The 13,224-nt window shown below is 38.4% G+C and overlaps 1 protein-coding gene across 1 annotated transcript; it reads left to right on the top strand.

The window, feature by feature from the left end:
* The first annotated feature begins 2,764 nt into the window (after positions 1-2,764).
* On the top strand, positions 2,765-12,077 carry LOC139138849 (15-hydroxyprostaglandin dehydrogenase [NAD(+)]-like). The gene is made up of 7 exons (XM_070707406.1): positions 2,765-2,904; positions 5,703-5,829; positions 6,193-6,299; positions 7,647-7,743; positions 8,331-8,407; positions 9,648-9,787; positions 10,659-12,077. The coding sequence occupies exons 1-7, from the start codon at positions 2,791-2,793 to the stop codon at positions 10,804-10,806; spliced, it is 810 nt and encodes a 269-aa protein (XP_070563507.1). The 5' UTR covers positions 2,765-2,790; the 3' UTR covers positions 10,807-12,077.
* The last annotated feature ends 1,147 nt before the right edge of the window (positions 12,078-13,224 follow it).

The following is a 13,224-nucleotide window of genomic DNA, read 5'->3' as shown; positions in this document are numbered from 1 at the left end:
GCGGTCCCGTCGCTAGTACAGTAGGCCTACACGCCGGCAACAAGCGATCCCCTCGCTGTAAAGTGTAGGGCCGCATCTCCCAAATCATAGACAGTCTGTGCCCAAACCCCAACAAAACGATGGCTTGCCGCTAGCCCACGGTTACGTGTGGTTCGATACACAGCGGCCGCCGTGTGGGTATGCATAGTAAAATTGCATACCACGCAGCACGCTGGGCCTAGTTCTGCATGGCAGGGCTGTGTGTTACCGGCGTGACACGGCCTCCCGTATAACGCCGGTAACACGTACACAGCCCTGCCATGCAAAGCTAGCAGCGGCCGCTAAGTATCGAAACACACACGTATCCTGTGGGTTCATAGCCTCTAAACGGAGTATGGCAAAGGCAAAAATACTCGGGCTGAAACACTCCGTTTAAATTCGAGGCAACGTTTCACTAGTACCTGTAGAACGCGAACGCGCCCGACTTGACAAACACTGATCAAGCAGCCGCTATTTCTCTGTACACTGTAGCTCAACACAACCAGCAAAGGGAGTGTTAGGGCTAGGAACCGCAGCAAGGCCGGGCTGTGAATACTGCCAAGCCGGTAACTCACAGCCCTGCCCTGGCACCCAGAGCTATGTATAGGCTACTGCACAAATATCGTAGCTCCATATATTGGACTGTGTGGATATAAAGATTTCTGCAATGGGGATCGACATGTCGTGTATGTGCCGGTCTAGCCCTGCGGGTAGAGTGAGAGTGTCTGGCGATGCGAAAGGCGGACACTCTCGCCATACTCGTAGTCGTAAGGCTTGTACAGTTGCGTCGCTCGTCTTGTCGAACACGGAAAACGATGGACGTTCTCTCAACACGCGGCAGATTTCTTCAAAACTATTCATTTTATCATGATTTGGGTGATCTTTGAGGATAGACGAGGAATTACCAAATAACGAGGTGGTTTATTATCATGTATTGGAACCCGATGTATCGAACCACACGTATAAAGACTGTGTAGAAATCATGTAACGGCGATGACAGTGCGGCTCAGGTGGAAGGCCTGCAGTGGGCTCCCTGCCATACCGCGCTTATAAGGCATCAGATATATTCGCAGTGTTGCTATGAAGGGTCATGGGTTGTACGTCTCGCTCGTGATCTGACCTGTGGACTGCCTAAAATTGGCCCAGTTAACTTGACTCTCTGGAACTATTCACTGTTAACCTGGACGTTCTTTAGGTGATATTGCCCACTTCACTTCATCAAGTACGGTTTCAAATAGCTATGTGTGGCAGGGCCCAGCCAAAAATCACTGAAATGCTCAATTAATATTTCGTCAAACATTGGAGTATGTGGTGATCGGATTCCCCGCTGTTGGGGATTCATCGATCGAAGGAAACGTGAACCATGAGTTTTTTGAATAAATTAATTGTATTTTCACGCGTTTTTTTTTCTGTGGCGAGTGCTCGTTTTTTTTTTCTTTCTTTTTTTCTTTTTTTTTGGCTGTGGCGAGTGCTCATTTGTTTTCTTTTTCCACAGGCCCACGCGTTTTTTTGTATTTCCTGTGTTCATGGCATTTTTTATTTTTTTATTTTTATCTTATTTTATTTTATTTTATTTTATTTTATTTTTTGTAGATGATGTCCCTTTTGTATAGAGCCATCACTGCCGAATTTTTTCTCTGATTTTTCTCTTTACTGTCAAAGCGGCTAGTGGTTCATATTATATTTTTGATTATCTATAATACGTTTATTATGAGACCTAGTGCTTTTTAATTTTCTTAAGTACATAAATAATTTTATGTATGCATAACTTTTTTTTTGTCTGATTCTTTTATAATGATTTTCTGTATGTGGTTCACATTTTCATTTTTTGTAATATTTTTTGCGTGTGGTAGTAGTGGTTTTTAGTGATTTTCTTGTGAATTTTGTGGACGTACCACTGTATAACATATTTACTCTTTTTTGTAAAATCAGCACTCATTGCACCTTTTACGCGAACTATTATACGTGTATGTATGTCGATAAGTATGGATGTATGACTTTTTTCAAATCATTGAAAATTGTTTATTTCCTAATTACGCTTAAAGATTTTTTCTCAAGTTAAAATGAAGTATTAAATGACATTTCTGTCTTTTGTTTTTTAATTATACTTTTCTTACTTATTTTCTTCCTAATGACACCGAATTTTTATTTCAATCGAGAAAGACAGTTTATTTTTTGCACTGAATCGATAAATATTTTTGAAACGATTTGCCGCGCCGTACAACATACGTTGCCGGTTGAGTTGGTATGCTTTGAAATGGCCTGAACTCTCAACGATGCATCATTTCTCGATGGCCAAGCCTTTGCATGTCGCACTGCAAAAGGTCTAAAACCAGGCCAGTTCGATGCCTGACCTATCGACTTGCCCCATTAATCCTAGCTGTTGCTAGGGTGACCAATGTAAAAATGTGGCCTGTTCAACTTTGCGAGTCTGTAGATTTAAACTTTACAGAAGTGGACAAAATTGTTTAATGGATAAAATGTAAATTTACGCTGTTATATTATATATATATATATATATATATATATATATATATATATATATATATATATATATATATATGTGTGTGTGTGTGTGTGTGTGTGTGTGTGTGTGTGTGTAAATTATCATATAACATCACTTTAATGCATGTATTTCTTAAGGCACCGTGAACTGAGAGAAAATAGGGTTCTCAGCTGAGTGACAATAAGTTGAACTGCCCAACCCCTTATAATAAATGAAATCTCCCTTAAATCCATCGTGAGTTGAATAAAAGGTCACAATCGTACAAGATGGCGGTGAACGCAGACAAAATGGAGATATCTGGTAAAGTAGCACTTGTCACAGGTGGTGCCAATGGTATTGGTAAGGCTATAGTTGAAATACTACTGCGCAAGGAAGCGAAGGTGAGTGTTCACAACACGATTGGAACTAAATTGGGATAATGGATTGGCGCAATTTCTCAAAATTTTAGAAATTTGTCTAATTTACACCATATTTACTTACCATCTTTAAAATTTTATTCAAAATTTACAGTGCTGTTGAAATGTTATGAGTAAGAATCAGTGCATGACTGTATCTAATGCAATATTGTTCAAAACATTTGAACAATATTCATATTTGAATGAAAATATGCGAGCTTGTCTGGAGTTTCTTCATTACTGAAACACTAGTAATAATCTCAGTTTGTCACTTTTCCTCGAACAAAATGAAGCTTTTCGATTGATTTAGAGTTAAGTCAGTCAGGGTCATTTAAAATGTGCCCTGACTCAATTTAATGTTTTTGAAGCCTTAAATTCACGAAAAAGTCAGGGGCATTTCAAAAGTGCCCTGACTCAAAAGTCGTCAATTAGGGAAATTTTAAGCAATTGTCTCGATTCTTAAGAACATTTTCACAAAAATGAACTTTTTTTCATAAAAATGAATCCAATGAAAGGGTTATGCAAAAATCGTTGTATTTTCGTTGTTTTGTTCGATGAGAAAAATATTCCACATTTTACACTATTTTATCATTTTGTAAAATTTCAGCTGTAAAAATTTGGATTTCGTTACATTTTCCTAATAATTACTCTCATCCAATTTTCCCAAAATAGTTCCAATCGTGTTTCACTTAACTGCTCAATCACAGTTCAAAATTTAGTCTTTGCAAATGCAGTGCCATATGAGGTCACGTCACTCCATGGCCTTACCAGGTTGGGGTGGCTCCGCAGCGAATTAAAAGTGCGATTGAGAAACAGGTCAACTACTGGCAAGTGAAGCCAAAGACAGTCTGGGTTCAAACTTTCAGAGTTTCTTTCTGCAAAGGATCAAAACACTGTCAGCATCTCATATCTATAGTATCTGCCTGACCATTTGTCGGTCATTTTCTGTCAGTCGTTTTTGTTAATCATACGAAGGAAGTAGGAACTGCGTGATATCTCCATGGTCATGTTTTGATGTATCCATCCACTGCTGTGACAATACTTACACTTTCAAATACAAGACGATTGCGAATTAGAACTAATGGCAACGAGATATCTATTGCTGTTGGGTCACTGGTGATAAACTACCCTAGTTGACCTAAGCAAACAAGGGAGTACTCGTACCGGCGAACCAACCTTCAATTTTGCATTTCGTCAATGGGAGAGAGAGAGAGAGAGAGAGAGAGAGAGAGAGAGAGAGAGAGAGAGAGAGAGAGAGAGAGAGAGACTTTGATCTACATTTCAAAGTTACTGTGATTGAATAGAAAACTTCATTTGAAATAGTGCGATTTTGGAGTAGATGGCAGAGGCACTACAATAAGCACTACGTAAGCGGATAAGGTCAATCGATTAGGAGGGAGTACAGTATGCAGTACAGTAGGCATGCACTCATTTTGCGAATCAAAATGCGTTCGTATAACATGTACGATGTCAGATGCAACATCTTAATTTCTGTCTTTTAGAAATGTAACTGATAAGTACCTCCTTGGATTTTTCTCACCGTGAGTTCTAGAACAAAAGTGTTGAAGCATGCCTCGCGCGCTAGTGTCAGTCTGTCTGGTGATTTTAATTTATTAATTTCAATGATGACGCAATATATTAGTACACACATAACTTTTAAAGTAGTATGTATACATGAAAACACTTCATGCAAAGCTGAACAATAGTCAGCCCTCAGGCTCATGTTTTGTCAATTTATTGGTGGAGTTAGTCTGTCTATTTGAAATGTAATTGTAAAGTATATCTTTCATGTTTTCTTAGCTTGAGCCGTCGGTGATGTAACATATGCCTCATGTGGGATAATGTACCTTTCAGTCTATCTAAGGGGCCCTGGATAATTAAAACGCTCATGGTAAACGCAACTTCTGTATTTATAGGGGGAGGGGGTTTGGCTGTATTTCGATTACCGTGTGCAAAAATCGCACTTCAAGATGCAGATACAGAATGAGGCTTGGTTGGATTGTTGCACTTCCAAACTTTCGTTTAGGGGAGGGGGTGGAGGACAAAACACACTTACTTTCGTTTACCACGCGCATATTTTAATTACCCACGGCCCCTAACGATTCTATCAAATCGATTGTGTATTAGTAGGAAAGAATGTTTTCTCTCAAGAGAGGGAGATAGAATTAAGGTGACACGATAGACGGTACCATGGCCAGAAGTCTTTAGACCGCTAGTCTGAGCCCGAGTCTGATGCTGTCGACTGGACAATAAAGTCCTGACACTTCGAGTAAATCTCGATGTCTTAACGATCGAAGTAACTAAATTTACAGCTGTAGCAAGAAGGACAATAAAATATTTTCTCTCCATCTTTCCTTGTCGGTGAGAGAAATGGCACTACCGTTGATATCTTATTTTTATATGTGACTATGAATTAATAATAAACAGTTAGATGACACGTAGTTTTGACAGATTGTTACAACAAGCCTAGTACTCAGATTACGTTTCCAGAACTCAGACCAACTCTTCCAGTGCACACAGATTGAAACTTATGATAATATGTCAAACAGTATGACTGACACTATATACGGTGAAAATGTTTTCTTCACAAAAATATAGTAGTACAGTGGCCGTCACCGTAACCCAGTACAGCTAATGTTCTTTTAATTGCATATATATAGTAAGGAAGTACCGATTTTTGATTTTGAAAGAGAATGGTTGAAAATTTGCTTTAGGGAAGTTTTGGCAAAAGTTGAAGTCTTTCAATTTCGAGCTACCTTATGGACACATTTGTCTCTCTCTAGGGAGTTGGCATATTGGACATCGATTCGGTCAACGGACAAGAGGTCACAGCGTCGTTTCAGAAAACTTTTGGGGATGAAAGGGTCGTTTTTGTAAAGTGTGACGTCACCAGTAACGAACAACTAAAATGTGAGTTTGAAGACAATATATCTCTCCTTTCGTTTTGAAGTTATATATTGGTTCTACATAGCTTCAGTATTATATTAGATTTTTCTTGATTTTTTAAATATGTTTTTCCTTTCAATGTTGCCAATGTTGTGACGTTTTTTATTAGCTTTATCTCAAATATAGACTGAAAGATTCAGTCGTGTGCGGGCGCTACGGCGCGCTGCGACCTGTAAAGGGTCGTAGGTCGTAGTAAAGGGTCGTAGGTCGCTGTGCGCCGGGGCGCCAGCACACGACTGAATCTTGCAGTCTATCTCAAATACTAATCATTGCGATTTTAACAGTGAATACTGGAATGGAAACTCTGTCTTTTTTACCCCTCTACAGCCGCCTTCGAGGATATAAAAAAGAAATTTGGCAGACTTGACATCGTATGCAACAATGCAGGTATCTGTAATGAATACGACCCCGTCAAGACGATTGCTACCAACCTGGTAATTATCATTAACCTCCCGATTTGTTTGAGCATTGGGCCCTATGACTTGAGTACCATTTATTGGACACTTTACAGTCAACCACACAAGCTGTCGTTCTCTGTGAATTTCCTGTCGGTTTTCTTTACTCTTCTGACGTTAACAATGTATTAACTAATGGAACATCAAAAGGTTTACAGTAAAATTCCCCTGTAATATTTAAGTGAGAATGACATTTTAAAATGTGTTAACCCATTACAACCCAAAGCAATAACACAGACAAACCTCTTCAGCCTGTAATGAAATGAGCAGGTTAGAGAATAATTTTGCTGAATGGTATTGTTCAAGAAGATTTCAGGGGAGGATATTAGGATTGTATGGAAAAGAAAAACATTGCAGAAGATTTATTGAAGGAAATAATAATCAGAGGAACAGAAATACTAGGCGGTATAGCTTCTCCCCTAAAAATTTGGATGTGTAGAATTGTCTCATTCACAATTGAATATCAATGACAGATATAACAAATTTATTGCGGAGTTGCACTCCTCATACAATTATTCAAAATACGCAATCGGCAGTCAAACTAGTCAAACACATGTTCAAAATTTACACTACGAGAACTTAAAACAAAATCGAAAAGTTGCAGGTGGAAACATTTACTCTCGTACATTTGCCAGAAAAATGCACTAACTCTTCGTTTCGTATGAATTCACTTGCCAACTTTTATCAAGTGGTGATTGCCATGTCTGTGTATTTCTGATTGCGCCTCCTTACCTGTAATAAATTTGAAAAGTTTACGTCCTTCGCGAAGCTATGTTTCCCATATACCAATCCACGTTTCTGAACCCAATGTTGTCGCGGCTGTCCGACATTTAAAACAAAATCCTAATTTGTTAACTGGGGGGGGGGGGGATGTGGAATATATAAAAGAGCGTTCCAATAAACCATAAAATATCTATTAAAAAACAACTGACTTCCCTTTCCAATATGATAAAATTGAACATTACATTCACATCGGGCACGTTGGCAAGTTGATCAGTAAAACTTTCCATGTACTCTGTCAATATCACCTACACGAATGTAATGTCCGATCTTTTTGTTGTCAATGGAATTTAAATCTGGACAAGTATTTACCTATCAACAACAACGTTGCGTTGTTTTACAGGGCTATACATTGTATTTAAAAGATAGTTACGGAAACTTTATTGATCCAATGGTATCAAAATATTAACAACTTGAAACGTTACAGCCATTGTCACCAATTGTTAAATTGCGTGATCCTCTGGAGTGGTGGGAAAGATGTTTGGGAACGATATTTTTATCATAAATATTTGAAAAGCTACAAACATATAAAACTTTACCTTTCAGATCCCAGTGATCATTGGAACCTACTTGGCAGTGGGACTCATGGGAACACAAAACGGTGGGAGCGGTGGTGTCGTCATAAACACAGCATCTGACGGCGGTAAGAATATTTAACTAAAGGTAGAATACGCCTCCGGGGACAGATATTCGGAATCTTAAACCTTTTCAATTATTTTCTTATATAACTATTTTTTGGGTGTCATTTTACAGATCTTGGTGTAAGCAGAATCTTTACCGCTGAGTTTTTCGAAAATCGAAAAAGAATTATTTTTTTCCATATATTAACACAGGCATGGCGGCCATTTTGAGCGTCAAATATTATATATAGGAAAATCTTGGGTAGTTTGTTTCCCTAGTTGCACCAAAATTTGCACGGTGATCCCTGAGTTTTATTCTTGGTTATAAAAGAGAATAATCGAAAGATTTCTGGAGGAAAACTTAAGAAAAAAATTGTCTTCACTTTAATTTGGAGGCGCATACTACCTTAATACAAAGCCCTCATTTATATATCAAATAATATGATAGCACTGTAAATTGTATATATTCAGGTGATATCGCCTTGACCCGTAACTGAGACGATAGCGAGTACAAATAAAAATGTTAAATCTAGTTTGTATTGACAATCTATCTAGTGTCAATCATGTAACAGAAGAAATTGACATTTTTCACCTGTTTTGCTCTTTCCAGGTTTATTCGCCTATAAAAAAGTCCCTGTCTACACTGCTTCAAAGCACGGAGTTGTAGGATTCACAAGGGCTGTTGCGGTATGAAACCTTTTTAATGTGTTTATATCGAGTTCGCGTCATTCTTGTATGTCATTTTCATTTGTTGATATCGCCTCGTATTCCTAATGATCATGTGATCTTCTTGCCTTCGTATAAATACTTCAAAAAGACAAGAGGTGAATTATCTGTAAGAAGATTAGCTACACAGTGCATATAGTAATTACAAGATAACGCTTTTGTGTGAAACAGATGACGCAGAAAGTTCAAGTTCTATAGATAAACGTGCGTTCGGAACAAAACATTCGTGAACGAAAGCACAAAGCTTGTTTGGGTGGTGAGAGGATTATGTTTGTGTGATGTAGGTCTTCTGTTTTCCTTTGAAAGCATATCTTGGAATAATGGTTTGTTACAAAACTTTTTAAAAGTGGCTGTTGATGAAAGTCCTTGCGATCCGTCTTCGTTGGCCAGGGAAATATTCAAAGGAAAGTTTGTGACGGTCAACTGACTTTTACTCAATTAACATAATTTCGTCCCCAAAGTACATTGGCAGATGATTCACATGATAAGATGATGAAATTCTATCCCTGAAACACGTTCTACCTTTAAAGGTATACTGTCACCTGTTCCAATTTTACCACAGTTACCATGGAAAGAGAAAATCTAACCAATCACAGAATTTAAGCGGGTGGCCGCTTTTTAAAAACAGCGCCCTCACAAGGGCATTTTGAATGCCAAGGAACGCCCCTTTGACCATATATGGGCATATTTAGATTACAAGTGACTGTATACCTTTAATCAATGGAAGAAACTATTCGATTACTACCGCTGTTCCGAAGGCTCTTTTACACGGGATTGCACGAATCCCACAGTTGTGTGATAGGAAAGTGAGTTTACTATTGTCAACTTCTAGATTACACTTGCCTGTGTGAAATTTTAATTGAGTCAGCATATACGCGACTCCAGGATTTTGGGCAAATATCAGGTCTCTTTAAAATGTATATTGTCCTGGACATTTGCTCCGTAGCTTATAGAGCAAAGCAGTTGTGTTTTATGGCAGAAGTAGAAGAATACAAGTAACTATCTCATTCCCCTTTAAACCCGGAACAAATACGATCACCTGCGATAAACATGGATTAGGTGTTAACGAGGGAAGGAGAATGTCATTTTAGATTCTCATTGATCATAGAAACGGTGATATTTGCTTGTATTTTATATGAAGACAAAACAATACTTATTTCTTCTGTTAAACCGTTTTTTAAACATTTACGTTTGTTTACAGAAAGAGCCAAACGTAGAGGAAAATGGCGTACGAGTATCGGCTGTATGTCCACAGCGGGTTGACACTGCATTGTTTGCCAATTTAAAAGATACTTGCAAATATATAACAGAAGCAGGGCAGCTGCCCATGAATTTAATCCAGTGAGTTCTTATTGTTCTTGTCTTTCCGCAGAAAGCTAGGGAATATCAATGTACTGAGAGAGATATGTCCATATGAGGGTTTGACTAGTCATATTCTCTAGCCCAGGCGATTTCAGGGGAAAAAATATTCAATTGAAAGGTTCTCGACTTTTTTTGAGCACGAAATTGCCACAGTACTCATACAACGAAAGATAAACTATGCCAAATGCGCAAAGGAAACATCAGCCGCATGTGAAATGGCTTCTTTCGTTTTACAGAAAGCTATATACAGACTTTGTGACAAGGCGTTGAAATTACACTTTGATCACCTTCGACGGCAGAGGAGCGACAATAGTGAGGAGAAGCTATCGGTTCTGACGATTCAAATCAGTCTCTTTTAGAAAATAGAGTACTATCGTTTTATTCTTCTTCACATCAGTTATTTACATGCCAATCTTTTACTCGGTATATTGTTGTGTATTGTACACAAATATCCTAGCGGATTAGACCGATACATACATACATACATACATACATACATACATACATACATACATACATACATACATACATACATACATACATACATACATACATACATACATACATACATACATACATACATACATACATACATACATACATACATAGGTTCCTACGTACATTGGTACCTACGAACATACGTACATATGCAAATCGGTACATACATGCGTTTGTGCAAACATGAATATCTCATACTATCTATACCTTCCCGGATAGAGTTCGCCATCTTATCCTGTTGGCACTAGCCAACAATGGAATTCCACCATGACATGTCTTCTCCAATTTGAAAATTAAAGAAAGATGCAACGTCTAAAATAGATAATATGTGATTTGTATTTCACAATTCCAGACCATCCATCGTCGCCGAAGTGGTCGTAAAACTAATCGAAGAGGCAAGGTATAACGGCTGCGCATGCTTGGTATCCGAGGACAATACCATGACTGTTGTAGAAGAGCCAGACATACCTTACGACAAGAAGCTGAAGTTGTCTTCTTAAAATCGCCATTTTTGTCCCAGCTTCAAATTATTATTGACAATTGTAATCTCTGCCTCTTAGTGTTTTTGACGTGTCGCTTGGCGATGTGTCAAGTAATTAACATCGCAAATTTTTTCTTAATGTCAATGACCGCAATCAACGTTACCCTAAGCCTCTCTTACGGCGAAAAATATATACTTTACGAAATTTCAGTGCTCATCCGATTTTGTATGACTGCATCAAGCATTAGCAGCTTAAGACATAATCTAAATATCTTCGAGTACATCTTCGTGAAAGGAACGTCTCAGTACCTTGTCACCGCTCGGTCACAAATGGATGTGACTCAAATACAGTAGATGTTCATTACGGGAAAGCTCCATTAACTTAGGAATACCCTAGAGGATCAATTTCACAGACCTGCCTTTCCTACAATGGCACTACAATGGCACCAGCTGGATTAGATAAACATAACAATGGAACATTCACACCTTGGGGGATTAAAAGTCTTCTGTTTGTCACCCGAGCTGGTCAGGCAAGGACTCGGGTTTCAATTACCTTGCAAGTTAATGCAGTCTTCCCCTAACTTGAAGTTATGATTCGGTGCTGTGATTACACTCATTTATAGAGGCTGCTTGTTTCTGCCATCGACCAATGACATTGACTGCGAATAAACTATAAAGACAAGAGTACGGAAAAAATAATGCTTGTGCTGATAAATGAGTGCCAGCACACTGCAAGAAAAACATTTCTGTGATAAATGTTCAACTATTCCCGTGATATTGCTTCGACTAAATGTAATTAACTTTCGCTGAATTCTTATTTTCTGTAAAATGACCCGTGTTCTAATCACCGTTTGTGATTAATTGTGTTAATTTCTAAATGACACACGCCATTGGAAAAACAAAACATTTATAAAGGCGACTTAAGGAACTGCTTCATAACAGCTGTAGACTAAGTCTGGATTCATCAGGAAATATATTGTGCTTTGTATGCGAAAAGGCCAGATCAAGCTGGCGCTATTACTCATCCATACATCGCTGTCACAAAAGAGGTAAGAACGCCATTCCTGAACATAAGGAGGCAACGAATATCGACGGAAAGGCCATTAACGCCATCACAGACATATTTCTCCATGGAGGTATTGCATGTCGATTTCAAAAAAAACTAAAAAAATTGCACCATCCATCTAACAGTATACTAACAGTAGCAATGTAGGGTTCGTCGAAACTTCATCCTTGTGGGTCTCTCACCAAATAAAATATACAGCACCTAAAGGGCGTCATGGAAAATAACGATGTTATATCTTCTGTACATTCTACGTCATGACTATAGCTTGTGTTAATTGGTGTGGTCGGTCAATTAGACAATCTACCCCTCCAAAAATAAATAAATTGAGGATTCAGTTATATCAACACTTCAACCAATTAATTGTTAACCTTAAATAACCTTTATCAAGACTAACGTACGTTTGATAACAAATGGCCAGCATGTTTGACCGGAATTGCGACGAAAATTTGACCAGGGATACCGGACAGACAGTGGTCCCTGAACAGCGCACTTACAGCACGGTAATGCCTTTAAAAAAACATAAAGCAGAAATAGTAGAACGACGGTATCTGTCCAAAGTTTGCCATAAACTCATTTCACGACATGAATATTCGCATCTTTAGGTTTAATGTGTTTTTTAATATTTCCGATGAAGTTTAATTGATTGTGTACGAAGACAGTGTTCGGTAAGTAAGCAAGAAATTGAACACTTTTAATAATACAAAATACGTTGACATTCATTGCGTTTCTTTCACCTCTGTGAATGTCTATGATGTATCATATAGGTTGTAGCTCTAAATCAAAACGAGTCTGTGTGCAATTTCAGGTCTTCTTTATGGATCTGAGATTATAGCGGGACTGTGTTCATTATACTGTACCGGTCCTTTCTCTGATGAAAAGTGAGCCACACAACGGAAACGTTAACAATACTATGCACATTTGAAACAGAACTATGACCTTACATACATCAACATCATTTTATGCCCTCTGCCTTGTTTATCCGTTTACGCATGTGAACTACACCTCTTTGTCAATACCAAACTATCAGGAAGCAGACGGGTGCCATTGATGGTTAGAACTGATATGCTGCGCCACAAATGGTTTTACACTCTCAAGCAGGGATGGACGCACGAAAGACCGATAGTGACGGAAACTATTCATGTCCGATGGTGTCCTCCTTTTTGATTACTTTCATCACGATGCAATATGATATGTAAACTTATTTGCATGGGAAACAGACAAATCGACAGGCGGACACAGACAAAGAGAGACAGAGAGGAGCAGCGACAAGATGATGATAGTCAGAGATTGAGAAACTGAGAGAAAGAATTTGGGATTCACTCAAGTCAACTTGGGATGTGTGCCTTCAACAATACACTATATAGCTCCGTC

Source organism: Ptychodera flava, chromosome 8, assembly GCF_041260155.1.
Source record: "Ptychodera flava strain L36383 chromosome 8, AS_Pfla_20210202, whole genome shotgun sequence".
Lineage (NCBI taxonomy): Eukaryota > Metazoa > Hemichordata > Enteropneusta > Ptychoderidae > Ptychodera > Ptychodera flava.
This window is presented reverse-complemented; position numbering and strand designations above follow the sequence as displayed.

Coding starts and splice junctions, on each gene's coding strand:
- LOC139138849 (XM_070707406.1), top strand. CDS start 2,791: ATGGCGGTGAACGCAGACAAAATGGAGATATCTGGTAAAGTAGCACTT. Junction 7,744..8,330: donor AAACACAGCATCTGACGGCG/GTAAGAATATTT, acceptor TGCTCTTTCCAG/GTTTATTCGCCTATAAAAAA. Junction 8,408..9,647: donor GATTCACAAGGGCTGTTGCG/GTATGAAACCTT, acceptor GTTTGTTTACAG/AAAGAGCCAAACGTAGAGGA.